This window comes from Trichoderma harzianum, assembly GCF_003025095.1.
Source record: "Trichoderma harzianum CBS 226.95 unplaced genomic scaffold M431scaffold_14, whole genome shotgun sequence".
NCBI classification, from domain to species: domain Eukaryota; kingdom Fungi; phylum Ascomycota; class Sordariomycetes; order Hypocreales; family Hypocreaceae; genus Trichoderma; species Trichoderma harzianum.
In genome coordinates, this window is record NW_020209262.1 from 655,795 (window position 1) to 675,178 (window position 19,384).

Genomic DNA, 19,384 nt, shown 5'->3' on the forward strand with positions numbered 1-19,384 from the left:
GCTGAAGCCAGATGCGTGACCATCTGGAAGTTTTGACGCGAGATTCTCTCATGATGTTGGGCAGCTTGATGCTTTTTATTACATAATCACGTGGGAGCTGGGAGAATATTGTTCCCTTTCCGATATGTGTTCGCATGTGATGTGCACATGTCATGTCCTGTCAGGAAAACAGAAAGCAGGGAGCAAGAAGCAGAGCCAAGGGCCAAGACTGGTGATTTTTATTGTTCCATTGCTTGGCAATCTGTTATATCAATTCGATTATGTGGAATACACCACATCCACCCGGAGACAAGAGACGGATGGCGGAGATACAATAAACCGCCGTTGATGTGTCCATGTCCGGTCTCCGTCTATCTATTTCCTAAATAGGATAGCGATTCAAGCACCCACATCTTGACAACGGCGGACATGTGGAATTATGTCAGAGACTAGAGATTGACCGACGATCCGCGCGCCATTCGGGTTTGGCACAGCCACGAAACAGCCAGTCAAATAATGATTGGATACTCTAGATGAATTGGATGAATACTGAACTTACTGTCGAAAGATGAACGCTACTAGACGTCAAGATGCTCTTGGCGAGGCGTCCAAGCAGTGCTGGGTGGCAAGTGGGTATCAAGACTCGACCAGAAATGGCTGTCAGTTGAGATCAACACCACTCCGGGGCTGCTGGTGGAACCATTCAATATTCCAGAAAAGACGAACTGAATCGCCAAAAAGGTACATGTCGCATAGTCAAAAATAGAAACATCACACGTGTTGTGTTGCATAGCCTTGGGAGCTTTAGACAGTTTCAGCAGGGCTGGTGGGCGTCGTGATTGAAACAAGGCGAGAAAGGCAAGTGGCCAGGCATTTCCTCAGATTCGACCAATGCTTCTCGAAAACTTGTCGCCTTCATACGAGGTACTCCGCCCAGTGAGGATTTCAGGAGCAGCTTCAAAGCCGACTTAGCCGCTGCCCGGTGATATGGTCCTGCGCACCGGCAAGGCGGCAAAGTAATCACAAAGGCCAAGAAAAGGAGGGTTCAGACGGTGGGCAGGATAACTACTACCAGTACGAGTAGGGAGTAGTGATGGTGCTTGGTTCGGCTTAGATGCTGCTGTTACGTTGGCAAGGACCTAAGCCACAGCAATCCTGAAGCTGAGCGGTGGGAGAAATTGCATTGACTCGGACCAAGCCTTGGCGGTAGATGCGAGTATGTACTTGGTACTCGTACATGCCGTTTTGAGAGTGACGAGATGTTGCTATCGAATTAGTGACCTTGGAACTGAAGACATGGATGGATTCAGCAATCTCACGACAAAAGAAAGTACGGCGTCAAGGAGTGTTGGGTAGATCAATGTTTCGCAACCACGGCAATGCAATGGCCACCTTGACCTTGGCTCGCTGTCAACAAACCAACAGGCAATGCTCGACAGGAGTTCGGGTCCGCAGGATGAAATACGCTTGTTGTGAGCCAATCAAGACAAACAGCGATACGCCTCGCAAGGGCTTGATTGAGCCAACGAGATTCTCTGCTGAAACACTGCCACCGCCAATCTCCATCTGCTGCTTGCAAGCGAGAGCGAGAGCAGCGTCACGTGATTAGGAATGGTGACTCAGCAGCTCGGAGACCGAGGAGCCCATCCATCCATCAGGATTGAAGCTCTGATGCTTTGGACAAGATGGAATGGTGTGCACAGCCACCACTTGTGGGGAGACGGTCTCGCGAGCAGTGGGAGGGACTTGAAGGGTACATGAACTAGTGGGAGAGTTTCGTGGGCATATTGAGGCAAAATGAAGTACCGGCAAAGTAGCGCCTATGGAGGAATGATTACGAACCGTCGGGCTGTTGAGCAACCCGAAGGAGCGGAACGAATCTTGTTTGCTGATGATCAGGTCCTAAAAGTCAAACTATCGACGCCCAGTCCAAAGCGAAGGCGAGCGAACTGGCTCAAGTGCCTTTTTGTTGTTTTGAGCCAACGGAGCCGGAGCCGGAGCAATCAATAGCTGGCCATCGTAGAAGCTATCCGGCAGCAATCAGCACCAGCTGTATATTGGCCACGTCCGTGGTGGCATCAATTCCCTTGGAAGCGCTTATCTTGTATATCTCTCGATAGTACAGTAGCATCCATCACCATGCTCCATCTCGTCGATGTTATGCTGTGCTGTACAGTAGATAGTCGCTGGGAACTGGCTGGACTCGCGGCCTGCGTCGTCGGTTTGGTCGTCAGCCCTGCGAATCTCCGAGCCTGTGTGCTGGCCTTTCGGTTGGCGCACCCGGCCGGAGCTTGCTTCAGGATTTAACGAGAGCGAGCAGAGCAAGCAGAGCGGCTGTGAGTGGACACTCGGCCAGGCAGGCGTCGTCATCCCTCAGGCAATGGACAAGCAAAACGCAGAGGCTGCAAAAGATCCATCCCGCACTTGAGCCAAAGAGGCCAAAGGCTGCGCCTAGTGGTTGCGCCTTAGTGGACGCTCACTGCATTAAATGCCCAGGGAAAAAAGGCTTACGCGTCCACTGCCCCGTTTTGTGCGTGCACCCCCGCCGCACCCCTGCAAGGTCCTACACCTCTGCCAGACGCCAAGGGGCCTCCGCGCAGCCCCTAGAGCGCACCTTTGGCAGTAATCCAGGTGCCTGCTCAGGTGTTTAGCGGTCCTGTAGTGCCAGTAGTGGCCACGGCCCCCCGTTTGGCTTCAGGCCCAGCCGCTAACAGTCCGTCAACCATAATATCGCCGCTCCCCCAAAACCGGTCGTCGTCACCTTTATCCTGCACTCAAACCTGTATTCATCAATACATCCTTAATTCTAAGGTTTTTATTATTCTGCGACTTTGTGAACCATCAAACACAAAGCCGTTCATTGCATCTGGATTATCGTGACGCATCAGACCGACTCGAATCAATCCACGACCTCGCCTTTCGCCGGCAGATCCGCCATCATGACGGACAACAATAACGTCGACTTGGACGCGCTGCTCGATCTATCAGAGTACGATGCCATCCCCAGCTATGGCTCGCCGTCCATGTCTCCTTCGTCTTCATCAAAGCCAATCTTCGCCAGCCCCGTCAGCGCCGCCGTGACGACGCCCAGCATGATGACGACGCCCAGCCTGAGCGGCCCGAGTCACAACTATGACATGTACCGCCAGCAGACTGGCTTTGTGCCCGGAGCCATCGCCAACACAATGGCCGTCAACGAGTCGAGCAACGCGGGCTACCAGGATTTCGGAAGCCTCGACTTCCTGACCAGCTTCACTCCCGAGAACGAAGTGTTCGACTTCAACACCTCGCCCTCGCAGACCACCATTGGACCGACCGAGGCCATGGACTTTGAGTCGCCCGCCGATTCCCAACTCTTCTCGACCATCAACCCCAGCAGCATCGAGCAGGAGAACATCGTTTCGCCAGTCCCTACAAACCATTCAGGCAGCGTTGGCCGTCTGTGGCCCGGTGCGCACTCTCAGGCTGCCATGGCCAAGGCTCATGCCCAACAGAGGCAGCAGCAGCACATCATGCAGCAGCAACAGGCTCAGCGCCAGCCCGCTCAGTCAAAGCCTCGTGGCAAGCTGTCGCCTCACAACGACCCCATTGTCGAGCAGAAGATTACTCAGCTTCTCAACTCGATGCGGGCTAAGCCTGCTCCTCCGCCATCCGACAGCCCGACTCCTACCACCAACCTGAGCAGGTCTAAGAAGGATGAAGAGGAAATGGATGAGGACGAACGTCTTTTGGCCAGTGAGGAGGGCAAGAAGCTCAGCAGCAAAGAGCGGAGACAGCTGCGCAACAAGGTCTCCGCCCGTGCATTCCGATCAAGAAGAAAGGGTAAGATATTACATGAATATCATCGCAAAGCATTTTCACTAACCAGTCACAGAATACATCACCCAGCTCGAGTCTGAGGTCTCCGGTAAAGTCACCGAGAACAATGATCTGCGTGCTCAGAACCGCGCTCTTGTCGAGGAGAACAAGCGCCTGTCTGCTCTCACTCGCATGCTCCTCTCTTCTCCCTCATTCTCCAACTTCTTGGATCACCTCAGCTCAAACCCCTCCGTGGCTGCCCAGCCCCAGGTCAAGCCTGAGCCTCAGCAGTCGCCAGAGCAGCGATCCGTCAAGGATGTGAACCCTTATGGCGCTCAGCCCTCTCAGCAACAGATTGGCATGGCTATGATCCCTGAGCAGAGCATGGACTATTCCATGTTTAACCTCGACGGCTTCAACTTCCAGCCCCAGGTTTTCGTTGTGGAGACTTCCGAGGTGCCTTCTCCTATCGAGTCTAGCATCCTTTCTGGCAAGACATCCAGCTTCGTCGAGCAGACTTTCCAGTCTGATGACGAGAAGGTTGAGGTTCCTGTCATCAAGCGACCCATCGAGCAGGCTCCCGTTGTCCAGACCGAGGCTGCGCCAGTCGATGAGGAGTTTGAGGCAGACCCCGAGTTCGCCCTCTTCCACGCCGAGCCTACATCGTCCCGCCCTGAGTCCCAAGCCCTTGACACTGACAGCCTTACACACGTCGACATCTTCGGTGGCATTGAGCCCGAGAAGATGTTGTCCAGAATCGAGCTTGTCGATGCCACCGAAGAGGAAGTCAGTGCCGCATTTGCCATGGCCCGAGTACAAAGTATAAGTGCCAGCATAGAGTCTCTAGTCTCAAGGCTAGAGATCTTGACCATGGACCTTTAAAGTCTAAAAAAGAATACTTTTTGCAACGAACCATTCTTAATTAGCGGCTTGTTTCTATCCACCTATTCCAGGGCTCATATGTACACAAACTTGGACCAGGCAACGGCGACGGAGTTTTTTTATCTTTTTGGGAATCAATTGGGACACACAATGGGACGGGTCACAAATATCGACGGTTAGCTTTACTCGCTTCTTTTTTTCAATTTTCTTTTGTCAACATTTTAGCTAGGGGTGCGACATAATCTGTCCCCGACTTCACTCACGAGCTGGCCGGATAGGGTTGGCGGCCTTACTTTTCATGTTTGGATTTGTATAGATAGACGAGAGGCAAAGTTTTGCTCGGCCAGAGGCGGAGTGGATATGAAATGCCAAAAAAATATTTCATGATGTACTTTGAATTCCTGACCATTTGAGACGTGACTTGTATGTGTGTGAGGTTTTGTAATTGTATAATATGTGTAAAGCTAACATGAACTGTGAGAGTAAGTCATATCCTACGATGATTCTGAACAGCAATTGAATCGCAGAGAAGAATAAGATTACTGATGGGAGCGAGAGTACAGAGGGGTTGCGATCTGTCTAGTGATGTGTGAAAGCTGTAAGGGCCATGTTTGAGGATAGATAGCCATTTACATTTACAACACGACACAACTAGGTACACTTGATCACTGAATACTACCTATATCATGGCAAAGAGGATGTATAATGTACATGGTTGCAGAGATTCATCCTTAGTGGTGAATATAGTGTGGAATTATCGAGTGTATTAGTTAGATGGTGTTTATACAAGGGCATACATACTCCTAGCCCACGTCCATCACAGATTCAACCCCCTTTGCTGTGTCCTCCCCCTATCGTATCGAAAACACCTCCTCCTTTGCCCCCTCCACATCCCATCCCTCCCCATCCATCAACCCATGCACATAGCACTCCCCGACGAGCCTCCATCCACTGCCACCATCGCCGTCATTCACCCCGCGCAGCAAAAAGGGCGTCTTTCCGCCGCGCAGCACGGCCACGACGTCGCCCTCCTGCAGGGCGTCGGGCCCGAGGACGAAGTAGCCGTTGCGGGTGACGGCGAAGCGGCGGTAGCGGGTGATGAGGGTGGCTTCGTGGCTCCATTTGAAGGGGTCGCCGGTGAGGGAGAGGGCGTGGATGGCGGGGGAGATGGGGGTGTGTGAGGAGGAGGAGGAGGCCAGGGAGTTTGCTCTCTCGAAGAAGTTGGACATTACATTCTTATTGTTGTTATTGCTGTTAGCGGTGTTGTTGCTGCTTTCTGAGCGTTGGGAAGAGGGAAAAGAAGGAAACGTTTGTGAAGGCGATAAAGAGGAAGATGAAGACGCGGGAAGTGCGTAGCGGACGAGGTATGCTGCTCCGCTGGCGAGCCATTCGTCCGGGGAGATGGACGAGTAAGGGCGCGAGCGGTCCATGCCGGTGCAGGCGTTGGTGAGCGTCTGGATGAGGGCGAAGAAGGCGGACTTGTGGTGATCGTGCGAGGTCGTAGGAAGAGACGGGGACGGGGATGGAGATGAGGAAGGGTCCTTGAGAAAGGGCGGGTATATGCGTGAGAGGGTAAAGGTTTGGTAGCCGCAAATTTGCTTCCAGAGGACTTCCATGGGGTGTGTGCGAGAGCCGGATTGTTCGCTTTGGCTGTTTCGTCGTTGGTGAGAGTTGCGGCCGCGGTGGTAGTTGCTGGTGTTATTGCTTCCTCTTGTGGTATTCTTGCCTCCCCTTGGGGTATTGCTGCTACTGCTAGGCGAGCGAGTATCACTACTTCGATCCCGGGATTGAGGCTGAGGAGAACCATGGTGGTCATTGGCTTGAATGTTCTCCCTTGGACGAGGCTGCTTCCACCACTTCTTCTTCGGCCCGTGATCGTCCTGCCTCACCTGAAACGCCGTCCCGTAAATCGTCCACGAATGCCTCTCCACAACATCGACCCTGACACCACGAGCATGCAGGATCCGTTTATCTTCATCAATGGTGAGATCCGGCCTGGTATCCTTCGACGCCCGATGCGGCACCGCAGGCGACCCAAGAATATGCATCGGCAAGTCTCTCCAGTCGGGAACCCACGATGGCAAATCCACTTCCTGCTCGTTCCCCGGTGCTCGCCTCTTCCCATTGGGCCGGCTGTGATGCGTCGCAGCCAACATGACGAGATCGTTGGCTCCGCGAAGGCCTCTCACTGCAACGTCAAAATACACTTCCTCGATGCTCTTGGAGTAGTCCACCACGAGGCTCTGAAGCTCCTCGCTGCCCTTGCCGAGGGAAAAGTGGCCCAGGAAGGCGTATACGTGGTCTCGAGGGTCTTGTGCGAGGAGGTGTCTTGCGCGATGAAGCTCGTACGCAAAGTTGCCTCTGTTGTGGAACTGGTCGTATTCCACGTCTGGCTCGACGAAACGTTTGTGAAGGTAGCGGATGTTGGAGGTGCCTATGAAGAAGCGCGTGCGTAGGTGGTGGTATCTCTCGTTGAGGATCCCGGCGACAAAGGAGAGCATGTCCCAGTCCATCTCAGTGTCTCCCCAGTATAGAGTCGCCGTTGCGGTGGTTCCGATCTCTTGGACAATCCATATTCGGTGGAACTTGAGGCTTAATGTCAGAAGTTGATCTCACTCCAGGTGATCAAAAGCGAGTTATCTCGTCAATAATCGAGACGTCTTGGGGCAACAGGGGGATCATATACTTACCCAAGGCAGCTTGGTCAGCTTTGATAGAGGTTTCCAACGCTCCGGGCTCTGCATCACCAGATTCTCCTCATGATCAACTTTGAACTTCTCATGAGCCTTGTCATCTTTAAACACACCGTCCAGATAATGCACCATCCGCACCGCATCCGCAGCAACACCGTCTACATCCCGCCCCAGCCACACAAGCACCTTGCTAGCATTCTTATACACTGCATTCATGAGCTTCACCTGCTGGCTTCGTTCCGCAATGTCGTCTTGGTTGATACATATTTGATCCGCCCACAGTCGCCGAGGCCGATTCGGCAATCGAACCCTCACCAACGCATCGCGAATGCTCTGCGTCAGAGGCAAGATGGCGCCATCGCATAAGAGCTCAAAGAGGCGATCACTGGTTCCCCACACGTACGAGATGGCTTCATAAGGGGGAAGCTGTGCAATGTCCGCCGGATCGAGGCTCCCGAATTCGAGGCTCCCGACTAAAGGGTCAGAACCTGACCCTGGCTGAAGAGTGAGGAACCGAACGCACTTGTTTTCTCCAAGGGGCTTATACACGTATCGTCTCCCTTCTGGGATGCTTAGGGACTGTTTGGGACGATGAGACAGCGGCTGGTGCTGATCCATGAACGACTCCTTGGGTCTGAAGCCACGACGCTTGACGGGCTTCTTTCTGTGACTCAAGAAGAGAGACTCTAGGCGGAAGCTTGATGCGCGCAGACGCAAGCTGGACAGGGCTTTGAATATTTCACAATCACGGCCCGGGATGTGTCTGAGAGTTGGGTTTATGCTGCGCCAAGGATGCAATACAAATGGGACGAACCGACGACGAGCCCCGGCATATCGATGAAGACGCATATTTTGAATTCCTAAGCTATGATGCGACAAGAGACCGTTGTTGGATCAGTAGTGTGGCGCTATGTATCAAGGTGGAGAGCACCTCTGTCCAACAGCAGCTACTGCTGCATGTCATGCCGCTTGACTCATCTCATCCCAGCGCGCTGATCCTGCCTGTGATGTCTGGCTTATACTTCAATTTCTGCTTCTGACGCTTTTGCTGACACGTCAAGCTGATAAATCATAAGAGGGCACATGGGGAGGGATGCGTGAAATGCTGTCATGTACGGCACACGTAGCCAAAGTGACTTTAATAGTAAGAGAAGAAGAGAAATAAGACTCCACCACCACTTGACCCAGTTGGAGGATTTACCTTGGTAATTCTCCCATCGTCCGGCAACATGAACAAGTAAATACAGCACAAAGCGGGATATCATATACCAAATCTCTCAACTTTTCATCTCGCAGCACTAGACGCTCTCGCGGATTTTCACGGGCTGGGCTGCCATTATGCTCATGTCGTCCTCGTCGTCAAAATGCCGTTGATCAAACGTGTCATTTCCCGGACTCGTCGTCGCTATGCCGGCAGATCCAGTCGGCGGCTGGCCTGATCCGTTTCTTAATTCCCAGCTACCCATCCTCTCGTGCGCCATCCCACGCTTCGTGACCGCAACGTCAACATCACTCGCCTTCTTATCTGTTCCTTTGAAGCCACCAGGTGAGCCGCTCCGCAAGTTGGATTTTGCGCGTCGTTCAAAAGTATACACTCCGCAGAAATAGAGGGCGAGTGCAGCGAGACCAGTCACAGCCAACGTCACCATGGCGCCAATAACACCGGCGACAGGGGCACTGACGGACGAACTCTTGGATGTAGAAGAAGAGTCGGAAGAAGATGAAGACTCTGAGGTGCACCATGGTGCGTATAGTGCCCGGCAAGTGCTGCACCACTGTAAAGAGTCTTGAGAGACACGTTGAAGCTGGCCCAGGAGTTCCGTGAAAGGTATAACTAGACTATCAGAGCTATCTGAAGACAGTGGATAGGCTTTAAATGGTTCACCAACATCGGCATTAGCTCGATATGTGAATCGAACCATGAATTCTTGAGCGTATGGTAAGGCGGCGCTGTCTCCCGAATCTTGGCCGATCAATTCAATGATCATGGCCGAACCAGGGTCTGGGAGGGTAGAGAATGGTCCAGAAAGCAGGTTATTTGTGTTGTAGAGCCCCATGAGCGAAAAGAAGGCCAATATGGGCTCAAAGGAGCCAAACATTAGTGTAAGTTTGCTACCAGGGGCTCCCAAGGTGGCGGCACTGAGCGAACTTGCGATTTGCATAGCAAGAGTCTGACCAGCGATGGTGGTGATATTGTTGTAAGTCCAGTTTGGGATGGCACTCAGGCTGTCTCCGTTCTTGGCCCGCTCCAGGTCAAAGGCGTTTTTTCTGAGTACGCCAATAGTGGTGTTGGCGAATCCCAAGCCAGTGTTGACGGTCTTATTGTGCGTATTCATATAGTTGACATATTCAAAGATGTTATACGCATTCCAATAATTGACCGAGCCGTTGGATATGGTGCCCTGGAGAGGAGGAGTGGCAAAGAGAGACCTATAGAGGCTCTGGGTTGACCTTGCGCGGCCTATGGGATCAGTTTGCTTCATCAGATTTACGTTGGTATCCCAAGCCCAGCAACCAACTGTGCCTTGGATACTTCATATCCGGGAGCAAGTCAGCATACAAGATGAAAGATGATAGAATGATTCAAGGTGAGCCACTTACGCAACTGATGCTGAATCTGACAAGGAGAGAGTCTCGATACTGGGATACTGATATCCTCCTAGAGGGTAATCAATCGGTCCTGTATTAGACAATACATCTTGGGCCATCTCTTGACCACCCGCAAGATCGTTGAATGAGTTTGTCGTCGGGGGATACAAGCCTTGCATGAAAGCCACAGCGCCTGCCGCAACCCAGTCATCTGTCTGCGACATGATGGTGAGCTGGTCATTGTCGATGGCATCTTTGGCTATGCCTTGAATTGTGTAGTTTCCCGTTGAATTTGAGAACGTGGTAGAATTCTCTGTACCCAAGTAGCGATTGCGAAAGGCGCTCCCCTGCCTCCACATCTGCCGGGCTCCCATGGGCGTGAGGACGGTGTTGAAGCCCCCAAGAGTGGGAGTCTTTTCGCCATGGTTGATGTATGCAACAACAGCCCAAACTTTTGCGTTTGGCTTGTCGCTGGACTGCGCTGAGATGCAGAGACTCAGAACCGCTATCGACAGAAAGATGGACAGGGCGTTTGGAAGAGACGCCATATTGTTGTTGCGTTGGTATTTATTGCTCTTCTCGGTCAAGCGAAAGATTGCCTAGCAGCCAGCTCAAATAAAGCTCTCAGTCGAAGATAAGATCAAACGACTCAAGATATTTTCAGAGCCAGAGACTGCGAGTACGCGATAAATGAAGGTGATGACGAGAAGAGATCTCATGTCAACCCAAGTCGCAGGTGGCTGAGGGACATGATGGAAGAAAAGAGCTTCGACTCCGACCCCCGGAGAGCTTGGAATTCAAGCCTTCATTCGTACCCCCGAGCAGGGCAGCCACCCATCGCATGGTGTAGTAATTGCTCCAGGAAGCCCAGAAGGAATCGCTATCTAATCATAATCGAGCAGCTCGTCAACCCGCATCAGGCTATTTCCGCCGTTGGTTAAAACAAGCATAGAGCTGGAGGGTCCACGCCGCGATCAGCGAATCCCAGAGCTCTCTGAGCGGCAGCGTCCGGCCAGCTTGGGCGGGTGGCTGGTCCCGTGCATCCTGACGTGCGCTGTGATTGTGCTGAGAAAGGTCTAGGATGGTGTTGATGGAGGTGCGGGGCTTTGTGACAAGTGCTCGATAGAGGCTCGGCTGGAGAGACAGTGACAGGCCAAGCTCCCAAGGCTTTTCTCTTGTTCTGGAGTGTGGCCGGCAATAATTTGCGCGTATTGAGTTTGTCGCTGTCAAAGTTCTCTCTCTTGGATGTTTGCGGCCAAGCTTCTGGAGTTTGTGGAGAAATAGGTTCAACTTAGACGCCCATGACGAAGTACGAAGGTGCGGCGTTGAGTGACGTCAAGGGGAAAGTCAATAGAAGACAAAGCGAGGCTATTCCCGTTTTCTTTTCCGCTTTTCTTTTTGAAGGTGAGTGGGAAAGTAATCTTTAGCCTTTGAATGATGAAGAAAATTCCATTGTTGGAGATGAAATGTTTCAAAATCACATGTCATGTCGTTGGACGAGAGGAATACCTGATGTACCTGTTCTTTGTTCCTGGACAAGGTCAGGTGTAAGTGGTGATGAACCACGGCACTCGGGCACCTCAAGCTCTTAAATGATATCGAATACCCAAGGTATGATGCATAAATTATATAAAACTTTCAGCTACGCCATTTAATAACTCTGACACCTGTCAAAGATGCACGTCAAAGTTGATTGACTTCATACCCTCGTCTGCTGTCGAGCTCGTCATTTCAGCCTCTTGTCTGGGTGAGCCCCGCTTAGTCCATTTGCTGAAGGTCCACTGTGCTTAGCCTTCATAATTAATAACAAGGACGCCTCCCACCAATCACCCAGCCATGGGAAGCGGATCACCGCTTCAATCGGTTCCATGGTCTAACGGTTATGACTGCGGATTCTGATTCCGCCAGCGAGGGTTCGACTCCCTCTGGAACCTTTTTTGCTCTTTTTCTTGAAAATTTCTTTGTCTTGTCTAAAGATGAACAAGACTAGAGATGCCTTCATGGCGGCAACATATCCTCAGAATATCACACTGTTGAAAGCCCTTTGATGAATGCTGCTGAACTTGCACCTCGCCTTGGAGCACAATAACAACTCAAGACTCCGACTTTGTTCCTTGACCTTTCTTTTTCTCTCTTTGACTTAGTCAGCGCCTCACATATACATCTTACTGTATTCAAAACCCACGGATATCCTGTCTTGGCTTTGTTTCACACGGCAACGAGACGTCGACGAGGGACCGTCCATCCTTCGCCAACGGCTTCGTCCAGTGGAGAGACTCATATCGCCCTCGGCCATAGAGAGAGCCTGCATTGCGATACTGTACGCAAGGTATGCCGTCTAAGAGGAAAATCCGGCAGCTTGCACAGGCATAAGGAAATGATCTCAAGATCTTGGTCGATCAACATCGCCTCCACGATTTCAATCCATTGTACGTGTATTCGACCAGATTTGGATCTTATCAATCTTAAGCATTGTCCCTGATTTAGACAAGCGTGCTATGCATGTCGGCCTCAGGCATGAAAATCTCAGATTTCAAAGGGAAAGTGTGCTCCGGTACTATTTCCTGGCATTTCTCCCTTGGCTCGAATGTCGCACTTCCTCCTGGTACTCGTACTACCGTGTAATCTATTGAATTTGCCCGTCGCAAAAGGAACTACTGGCTATCTTGTACCTATGCATGGCGATTAATACGAATACGTTCATACTCGCTCTACATGCTTAAGGTATCTTATCTTGCCTTTGAAGGATTCTTTGTATGTAACCAGTATTCAGCGACTAAACCAAGCAGCTGTATGCAGGCTGATGCAACGTGAATTGATCATCCCATTGCTTTGTACCTTTTGTTTGTGTGGAGCAGATTCGGAGGTCCACTTATTTAGCCATGTTTGGCTTTTCCCTTGCATTAGAAGCGGCGAAGCAACTGGATTCAGCTGATCAGAGGCGCCTTTTGGAGCGTCGGCCACGTGCCCTGAGCTCTAAAATCAAGGATGAGAAAGAGTGAGATCTGCCCGTCCGCTGAATTTGAGATCCATGGACGGCAGTTCTAGCACAGGGCATGTCCAGCAGAGAGATTTCGAGTCATACCGCCGCTACAGGGGACTCCATAGAGGCGTAAGAATCAGCAAAAGACTGGCTGGCTGGCTTGGAAGCACAAGCCTGATCCATTTGAATTCGCCTCAAAGTCCCCTTACCCCTGCCCAGTGCATGCATAGCGCTGCACCCGCTCCGTCCAGTGCTTGGAATGGCCTGACGCTCAGGTGTTATGAGCCCACTAACGCTGACGGTACAGTACAGAGTACAGCCCGCCTCTGCACCTCTGCACTGCACCCACTACAGCAGGTCTTAGCGATCAGTGCAGCCGCTCCAGTCTCTTTTCCCGGCAGCCGCACCCCCGTCGCCGTAAATTTCTCCGCATCATCACCAACCTACAGGCTTGAGTTCAGTGGACGCACTCCCTGTCCCACGCACCACAGCGCAAGCACCGCATCTCGCACACCCACACCGAGCATCTCGACTTTGTACGTCGCGCGCCTTGCGAAACCAACCAACTGCAAAAAATACGGCAAAAATTCACAGCACAAGATCCTCCTGCCCTGCCTGGTCGCATCGCGTCTGCGCTCGCCATCAGCCGCTCGATGGCCTAGCCGAGCTGAAACCACCCGCCATGTCAGACGACGCCTGCGTCCCAGAGCCGTCCGAGGCGCTGAAGGAGCAGGTCAACGACCAGATCGAGTGCGCCAAGCAGCCCGCCTTCTTGCACTCGCCGCCCGATAGCAACGATGCCGGCAAGTCGGAGTCGAGCGACTCGGAGCTGAGTGACCTCGAGGACGAGCCGCCGCTGGAGGATGCGCCGATGCTCCCCCCGGATCTCGGCGCTGAGGACCTGGACGACATTGGCGACATCCAGCCAGACCATTGGTCCTCTGGCAATGTGCCCGTCTTCAAGCCGACCATGGATCAGTTCAAGGATTTCAAGCGTTTCGTATGTTGACAGCCATTCGGGTCCCAATTGTCTTTGTCTGCCTGTGTTTGGCTCTGTGCCCTTTGTTCGCTAATTGTTGAGCCTTGCTTTTCAACAGATGACAAAAGTCGACAGCTATGGAATGAAGTCGGGCATTATCAAGGTGATCCCGCCAGATGAGTGGAGGGATGCGCAGCCCCCCCTTGACGATCTCGTAAAGCAGGTCCGAGTCCGCGAACCAATCAAGCAGGACATCATGGGGTCCAACGGCACATACCGCCAAGTCAACATCCTCCATGGACGATCCTACAACATACCGCAATGGAGGCAGCTATGCGAACAGAGCGAGCATCAGCCTCCCGCCAGGCGTGGAGAGCGACGTGCAAATGCAGACAAGCCTAGGCCCACGCGAGCTCGCCCTGCTGCTTCCAAGAGCGCGAACACTACTACTACTGATGCCACCACCACCACCAGCTCTCAGAGGACTCGGGGGAGAGGGCGACCACCAAAGAAGGGGAAGCAAAAGAAGAGTGAAGAGAGTCGCCCCATGACTCCCGTCTCGCCAAAAGTCGAGGCTGAAGGCGAAGGCGAAGGCGAAGGCGCAGAAGACGAGGTCATGGACTCTATCGAAAAGGAGCTGGGCACCGAGGTGGACTATGAAGACGAAGATGATCAACCTACCGTCCGCAGAATGGGTGGCGTTAGGCCTGCCAAGCCAAAGATTCAATCAACCTCGGCGCGCCGGAAATTTAGTCGTCGAGAAGCCTCTGCAGTCATCGATGAGGCTGCCTTCAAGGATTTCGATTACCGGATGGACATCTCCGACTACACGCCTGAGCGCTGCGAAGAGCTAGAGAGAGTATACTGGAAAACCCTGACATATGCCCAGCCACTGTATGGTGCCGATCTGATGGGCACGCTCTTTGATGAAAGAACCGAGAATTGGAATCTGAACAAGTTGCCTAACCTCCTGGACGTTCTCGGCACAAAGGTCCCTGGTGTCAATACGGCATACCTCTATCTTGGCATGTGGAAAGCGACGTTTGCGTGGCATCTCGAGGATGTCGATCTTTACAGCATCAACTATCTTCACTTTGGCGCTCCCAAACAGTGGTACAGCATTTCTCAGGCCGATGCTCGACGATTTGAGACTGCCATGAAGAGTATTTGGCCTGCTGATGCCAAAGCCTGCGATCAGTTCCTCAGACACAAGGCCTTCCTCATCTCGCCCCAACACTTGAAGCAGCATTATGGTATCAAAGTCAATAAAGTCGTCTCGTATCCCGGTGAGTTTGTCGTCACATATCCCTATGGATATCACTCCGGCTATAATTTGGGGTACAACTGCGCCGAGGCAGTCAACTTTGCTCTCGATTCATGGCTTGAGATGGGCAAGATTGCCAAGAAGTGCGAATGTGCTCAGGCCCAAGACAGCGTATGGGTCAACGTCTATGAGATTGAACGTAAACTGCGCGGCGAGGAGACTGAGTACGAAGAGACAGAGGAGGAGGACGATGACGACGATGACGACGAAGATGACGAGCTCTTAGGGCTTCCCACTCCTCCTGGCGGCCATGGGGTGAAATTCAAGGACGCAAGCCGCAAGAGAAAGCGCGGCCGGGCAGACAAGGGTGCCAAGGTCAAGGTCAAGAAAATCCGACTACGGCTCAAAGTCAAGGCTGAGCCGCCCTGTTGCCTGTGCCCCAACGATGTCCCGAACCTCGAGTTTCTACCAACCGATGACGGTAGAAAGGCCCATCGTCTCTGCGCCCTCTACATTCCAGAGACATACATCGACACGGTGGATGGCAAAGAGGTTGTCTCCAACGTCACTGCAGTGCACAAGGATCGTCTGGATCTCAAATGTCTGTTTTGTCGATCGAAGCGTGGGGCGTGCTTCCAGTGTTCACAAAAGAAATGTGCAAGGGCATATCACGCAACATGCGCTGCAGCTGCAGGAGTGTTTACGGAGGAGCAAGAGGTGCCCGTCTTTGGCGAAGATGGGACGGAATATAAAGAACAAGCCTTTGAGTTTAGCTGCCGCTTCCACCGCACCAAGCGTGATAAGAAGCTGGATGGCGATGCCCTGGAAGAGGACTCTCGCATTCTCAAGGCCGCTGAAGCCCTCCAAAAGGGGGACATCTGCCAGATGCAGTATCACAAAGGCGAAATCTTTGCCGGAATGGTGGTGGAAAATCGGCCAGACGAGCGAATGCTACTCGTTGACCTTCTTCCTAACGGCGACCGACTGGAGGTTGAGTGGAAATGGCTGTTACTTCCAGATCCATCCGACTACCACCTACCCAAGGCGTCCGCAAATGCTATCCCGCTGCCATCCTCACAAAAGGCAAAGGATAAGCTGAATGCCAAGCGCCACCAAGGGGATGACAAGCCACGTAAGGGCGATCCGTTTATCGAGGGAGATTATTCTTGGGCAGAATTCCACACCAGCGAAGTCACCACCCAGCAGACCAAGGTCGATTTTAGCAAACAGGACCAGGTCTGGTATTATCTCGGAAAGACTTCGACCGAGGCCAGAGCTCAGTATACCGAAGATCCGTCAAATCCACGACACAACCCCAAGGGTAACTTCCTGGATACACTTCCGAAGCCTCCCAAGCCTGTACCCGCGCGACCTGTATACCAGCAGAGAGCCTATGGAGTTCCTGGTCAGTTCGCTCACACAGGTGTTTTTGCGGGCCACATGATGACGCCCACGAACGCTACAGGCTCAGAAAGGCCATACGTCTATCAACCAAGAACCCCCATCGGCTACACCCACCAACCTCCCGGGACCTTTTCATTCCAAGGGACGAACGCTCCTCCTCATCCCCAGACTCATCCTCAGACTCATCCCCCGACTCATCCTCATCATCCTCCCGCTCACCATCAATATCAAACAACTCACCGTCAGTATCAACCATTTCACCAGTATCAACCATATCCAGCACAGCGGTTTGACCACATGGCTGGGGCAAACGCAGTCCCTCGAACTCAAGCATTCCCGCCACCCCTACCACCGCAGCCGCAGCAGCAGCCGCAGCAGCAACCGCCACAATCTTCTTTCCCAGCATCATTGACGGCAAGGGCTTCGGCAACTCCCGCAAATCATAGGGCTGCTCCAACTACCCATGGCCAGCAGCAATATGGCAAGCCCACTTGGCAAGTTCATTCGTCGGTCTATCAAAAGTACCCCTTTTTCCAAGTCAATCACAATAGGCAAGTCTCTTAACCGTTCGGCAGTATATACGAGGTAGTAACTTGTTACTAACTAAAGCTGTACAGAGAGCCATCCAAATACCGAACCCCTTATTCGCCATGGGGTGGGTTCACCAACGGATACGAAGGCGATTTGAGAGCACACTTGCTAGCAAATCAAAACGATCTTCTCCGACGGGCATCCTTGACTGCAATGTCTCCAGTGAGCACTCCAGGACCATACCACGCCTCGCCTTCTGTGCCTGCACCACACAATGGCCCAGCTGTCTCCGTAGCACAGCAGACAGCGACGTCGGCGCAGCATACTGCTTCCACGCTCCCTGCACCGATATTAGGAACTGCAAGCCACCAATACCATCCGGCGATCAAAGCGCAGTATAGGAATCTGGTCCAGCCGCCCAGCAAGCCCAAGCCAACCCCGGTTTCCAAGTCGTACAAGGTTGGCTTACCCGCCGCTATCAGTCTGTCTCTGAAATCGACTAAATCCGCAATGCAGGTTCCGTCCAAACAATCCCCAGTGCCTTTGCCAGCAAACTTCTTGGCCGCCATGACTCCCTCTGCCGGTACTCCTGCGCCCTCCTCCACTAAGCATTCACCTCTTCAGCCGGGAAGCCCTCAGGCCGCCTCTCCCAGCACAAAGGCAACTGTGGCATCCTCGCCATCACCTCCGCAAGAGTCGACAAGCCCTGGAAGTTCAACACCAAAAGCAGTGCAACCGCCTCAGAGAATATCCACAACACCAGTACCGCTCCCCAAATTTTCAATGTCATTCCAAGGAAGTACAGGGGCCCCTTTGTCATCGTCTGCAATAACCAAACCACCGATCTTACCGCAGGCTTCACAACCAGCTCCTTATGACCAAAGTGCTTTCGCGCTTAAAGAGCCATCAGATATTCCTCAAGAGACTGTGGCGCCAATTGACAAGTCTCCAAATGGCGCTTCTAGTAAAGTAATTCCAGACATGCCAATGTCTGCAGCTTCAGTACTGTCAACCACTATCACGACTAATATTCAGACTGGGGATGGCCAAGCCCCACAGTCTAGTCCTACAAAAACCGCAATGCATCATCAGCCCGAAGGATTCCCAGACGTTCCAGGCTGCGAGTCTATGGAGTTTGTCGAGCGGATGATGGAAAATTTGAGAAAAGCGTCCCAGCGACGGCCTTCAAACTGAACAGAGACCGAACATTAAAAGGACAGCATCCTAATTTTACTTCGCCTCACGACAGATTCATGGTGCTACTTCTCGTCCGCCTGTACAAATTCTTCATATCTTCTTTTTCTTCTACTTCTTTTTTTGCTTTTAGGGGGAGCAGTTTGGTGAGACAAATTATGATTTATTAAGGTTACGTAAACTACGTTATAACGGCACAGTCGATGAAAAAACCAGGGATCTTATTTGGACTTTTGTGTCCTTTTTGGCGTGTTGAAATTGCCGTCTGGCGTTGGAACGGGAGTATTTGGCGATTGGTTTGAGGCTCAGTCTAGAAGAAAGTAGCATTGCTACGTTGGAAGCGGAGGGGGATTCAACGATTGCTGCGGCTGCTTTAGTTTTTTTTTTTTTTTTTTTTTTTTCATTGGGAGAGAGTTACGGCGACGTAAGTGTATTATTATATTACATACCGCAGGTAGTCACACGACAATTGGGATTTTTCTTTTCATAGTTCTTGACTTGGTTTGGTGATGTCTTGTGTTGTCTTTGAAATCGTTATCTGGGGGAAAAAACATGTTGCTGTTGGCGTCGAAGATACTCGCCTCCTTTGCCATAAGATATACGCAGAGTTTGCGTGTTTCCTGGCCAACATTTGAATAGTTATATCTAAATAACAGCCATAGAAAGTATCTGGGGATAAACATGCTCAAACGCAATATTCGCCCGACATTTAGCAGCTGTTGAACCCAGTACAAGTTGTAGGCACTCCCAGACTCCAGGTTGTAGGTAGAGCTACCTTTATGGAAGTACGTGAATTGCATGTCCCTCCGTTGTCTGGCCAAAGGAGGCTTTACACTCTCAGGCTGGGTTTCTATTTAAACTGAACTGCCTATCTGCTGTTTGTCTGTTTGTTTTCTTTTCTTCACACACCTCTCCATCACAATCTGTCACGTTCTTGGATAATATTCTTCAGCTCTCGGCGTTTGAACACCCCGTCTGAACATTGTTGACATTTGTGTTCACATTTGCTCTCACATCTACGTGACTACTACTCTACAAACACTACCACAAATTTCTATCACTCCCTGAACACCTTCTCTTTGTTGCAC

At 51.9% G+C, this 19,384-nt stretch overlaps 5 protein-coding genes and 1 non-coding gene across 6 annotated transcripts; 3 read left to right on the forward strand and 3 right to left on the reverse strand.

The window, feature by feature from the left end:
* Positions 1-211: 211 nt before the first annotated feature.
* M431DRAFT_255861 (hypothetical protein) lies at positions 212-1,024 on the reverse strand. Its single transcript, XM_024913825.1, has one exon. It carries the CDS (start codon positions 768-770, stop codon positions 558-560), a length of 213 nt encoding a protein of 70 aa, XP_024770208.1. The 5' UTR covers positions 771-1,024; the 3' UTR covers positions 212-557.
* A 1,894-nt stretch (positions 1,025-2,918) lies between these two features.
* Positions 2,919-4,659, forward strand: M431DRAFT_485899 (hypothetical protein; the record flags this gene model as incomplete). The annotated part of the gene is made up of 2 exons (XM_024916335.1): positions 2,919-3,801; positions 3,854-4,659. The coding sequence occupies 2 exons, from the start codon at positions 2,919-2,921 to the stop codon at positions 4,657-4,659; spliced, it is 1,689 nt and encodes a 562-aa protein (XP_024770209.1).
* Positions 4,660-5,510: 851 nt separating this feature from the next.
* Positions 5,511-8,201, reverse strand: M431DRAFT_499356 (hypothetical protein; the record flags this gene model as incomplete). The annotated part of the gene is made up of 2 exons (XM_024917792.1): positions 5,511-7,244; positions 7,350-8,201. 2 exons carry the CDS (start codon positions 8,199-8,201, stop codon positions 5,511-5,513), a joined length of 2,586 nt encoding a protein of 861 aa, XP_024770210.1.
* Positions 8,202-8,650: 449 nt separating this feature from the next.
* Positions 8,651-10,489, reverse strand: M431DRAFT_95064 (hypothetical protein; the record flags this gene model as incomplete). The annotated part of the gene is made up of 2 exons (XM_024924652.1): positions 8,651-9,884; positions 9,954-10,489. 2 exons carry the CDS (start codon positions 10,487-10,489, stop codon positions 8,651-8,653), a joined length of 1,770 nt encoding a protein of 589 aa, XP_024770211.1.
* A 1,314-nt stretch (positions 10,490-11,803) lies between these two features.
* On the forward strand, positions 11,804-11,875 carry M431DRAFT_t168. Its single transcript has one exon. It is a non-coding gene; the product is annotated as a tRNA-Gln (tRNA).
* Positions 11,876-13,208: 1,333 nt separating this feature from the next.
* Positions 13,209-18,463, forward strand: M431DRAFT_512115 (hypothetical protein). Its single transcript, XM_024919786.1, has 3 exons — positions 13,209-13,924; positions 14,022-17,122; positions 17,189-18,463. Exons 1-3 carry the CDS (start codon positions 13,607-13,609, stop codon positions 18,294-18,296), a joined length of 4,527 nt encoding a protein of 1,508 aa, XP_024770212.1. The 5' UTR covers positions 13,209-13,606; the 3' UTR covers positions 18,297-18,463.
* The last annotated feature ends 921 nt before the right edge of the window (positions 18,464-19,384 follow it).

What these genes read in the sequence shown, in the direction of transcription:
- M431DRAFT_255861 (XM_024913825.1), bottom strand. Translation starts at nt 770, where the DNA reads ATGCAACACAACACGTGTGATGTTTCTATTTTTGACTATGCGACATGT.
- M431DRAFT_512115 (XM_024919786.1), top strand. Translation starts at nt 13,607, where the DNA reads ATGTCAGACGACGCCTGCGTCCCAGAGCCGTCCGAGGCGCTGAAGGAG. An exon ending in TCAAGGATTTCAAGCGTTTC is followed by an intron (nt 13,925 to 14,021) that starts GTATGTTGACAG and finishes GCTTTTCAACAG; the next exon opens with ATGACAAAAGTCGACAGCTA. An exon ending in TTCCAAGTCAATCACAATAG is followed by an intron (nt 17,123 to 17,188) that starts GCAAGTCTCTTA and finishes AAAGCTGTACAG; the next exon opens with AGAGCCATCCAAATACCGAA.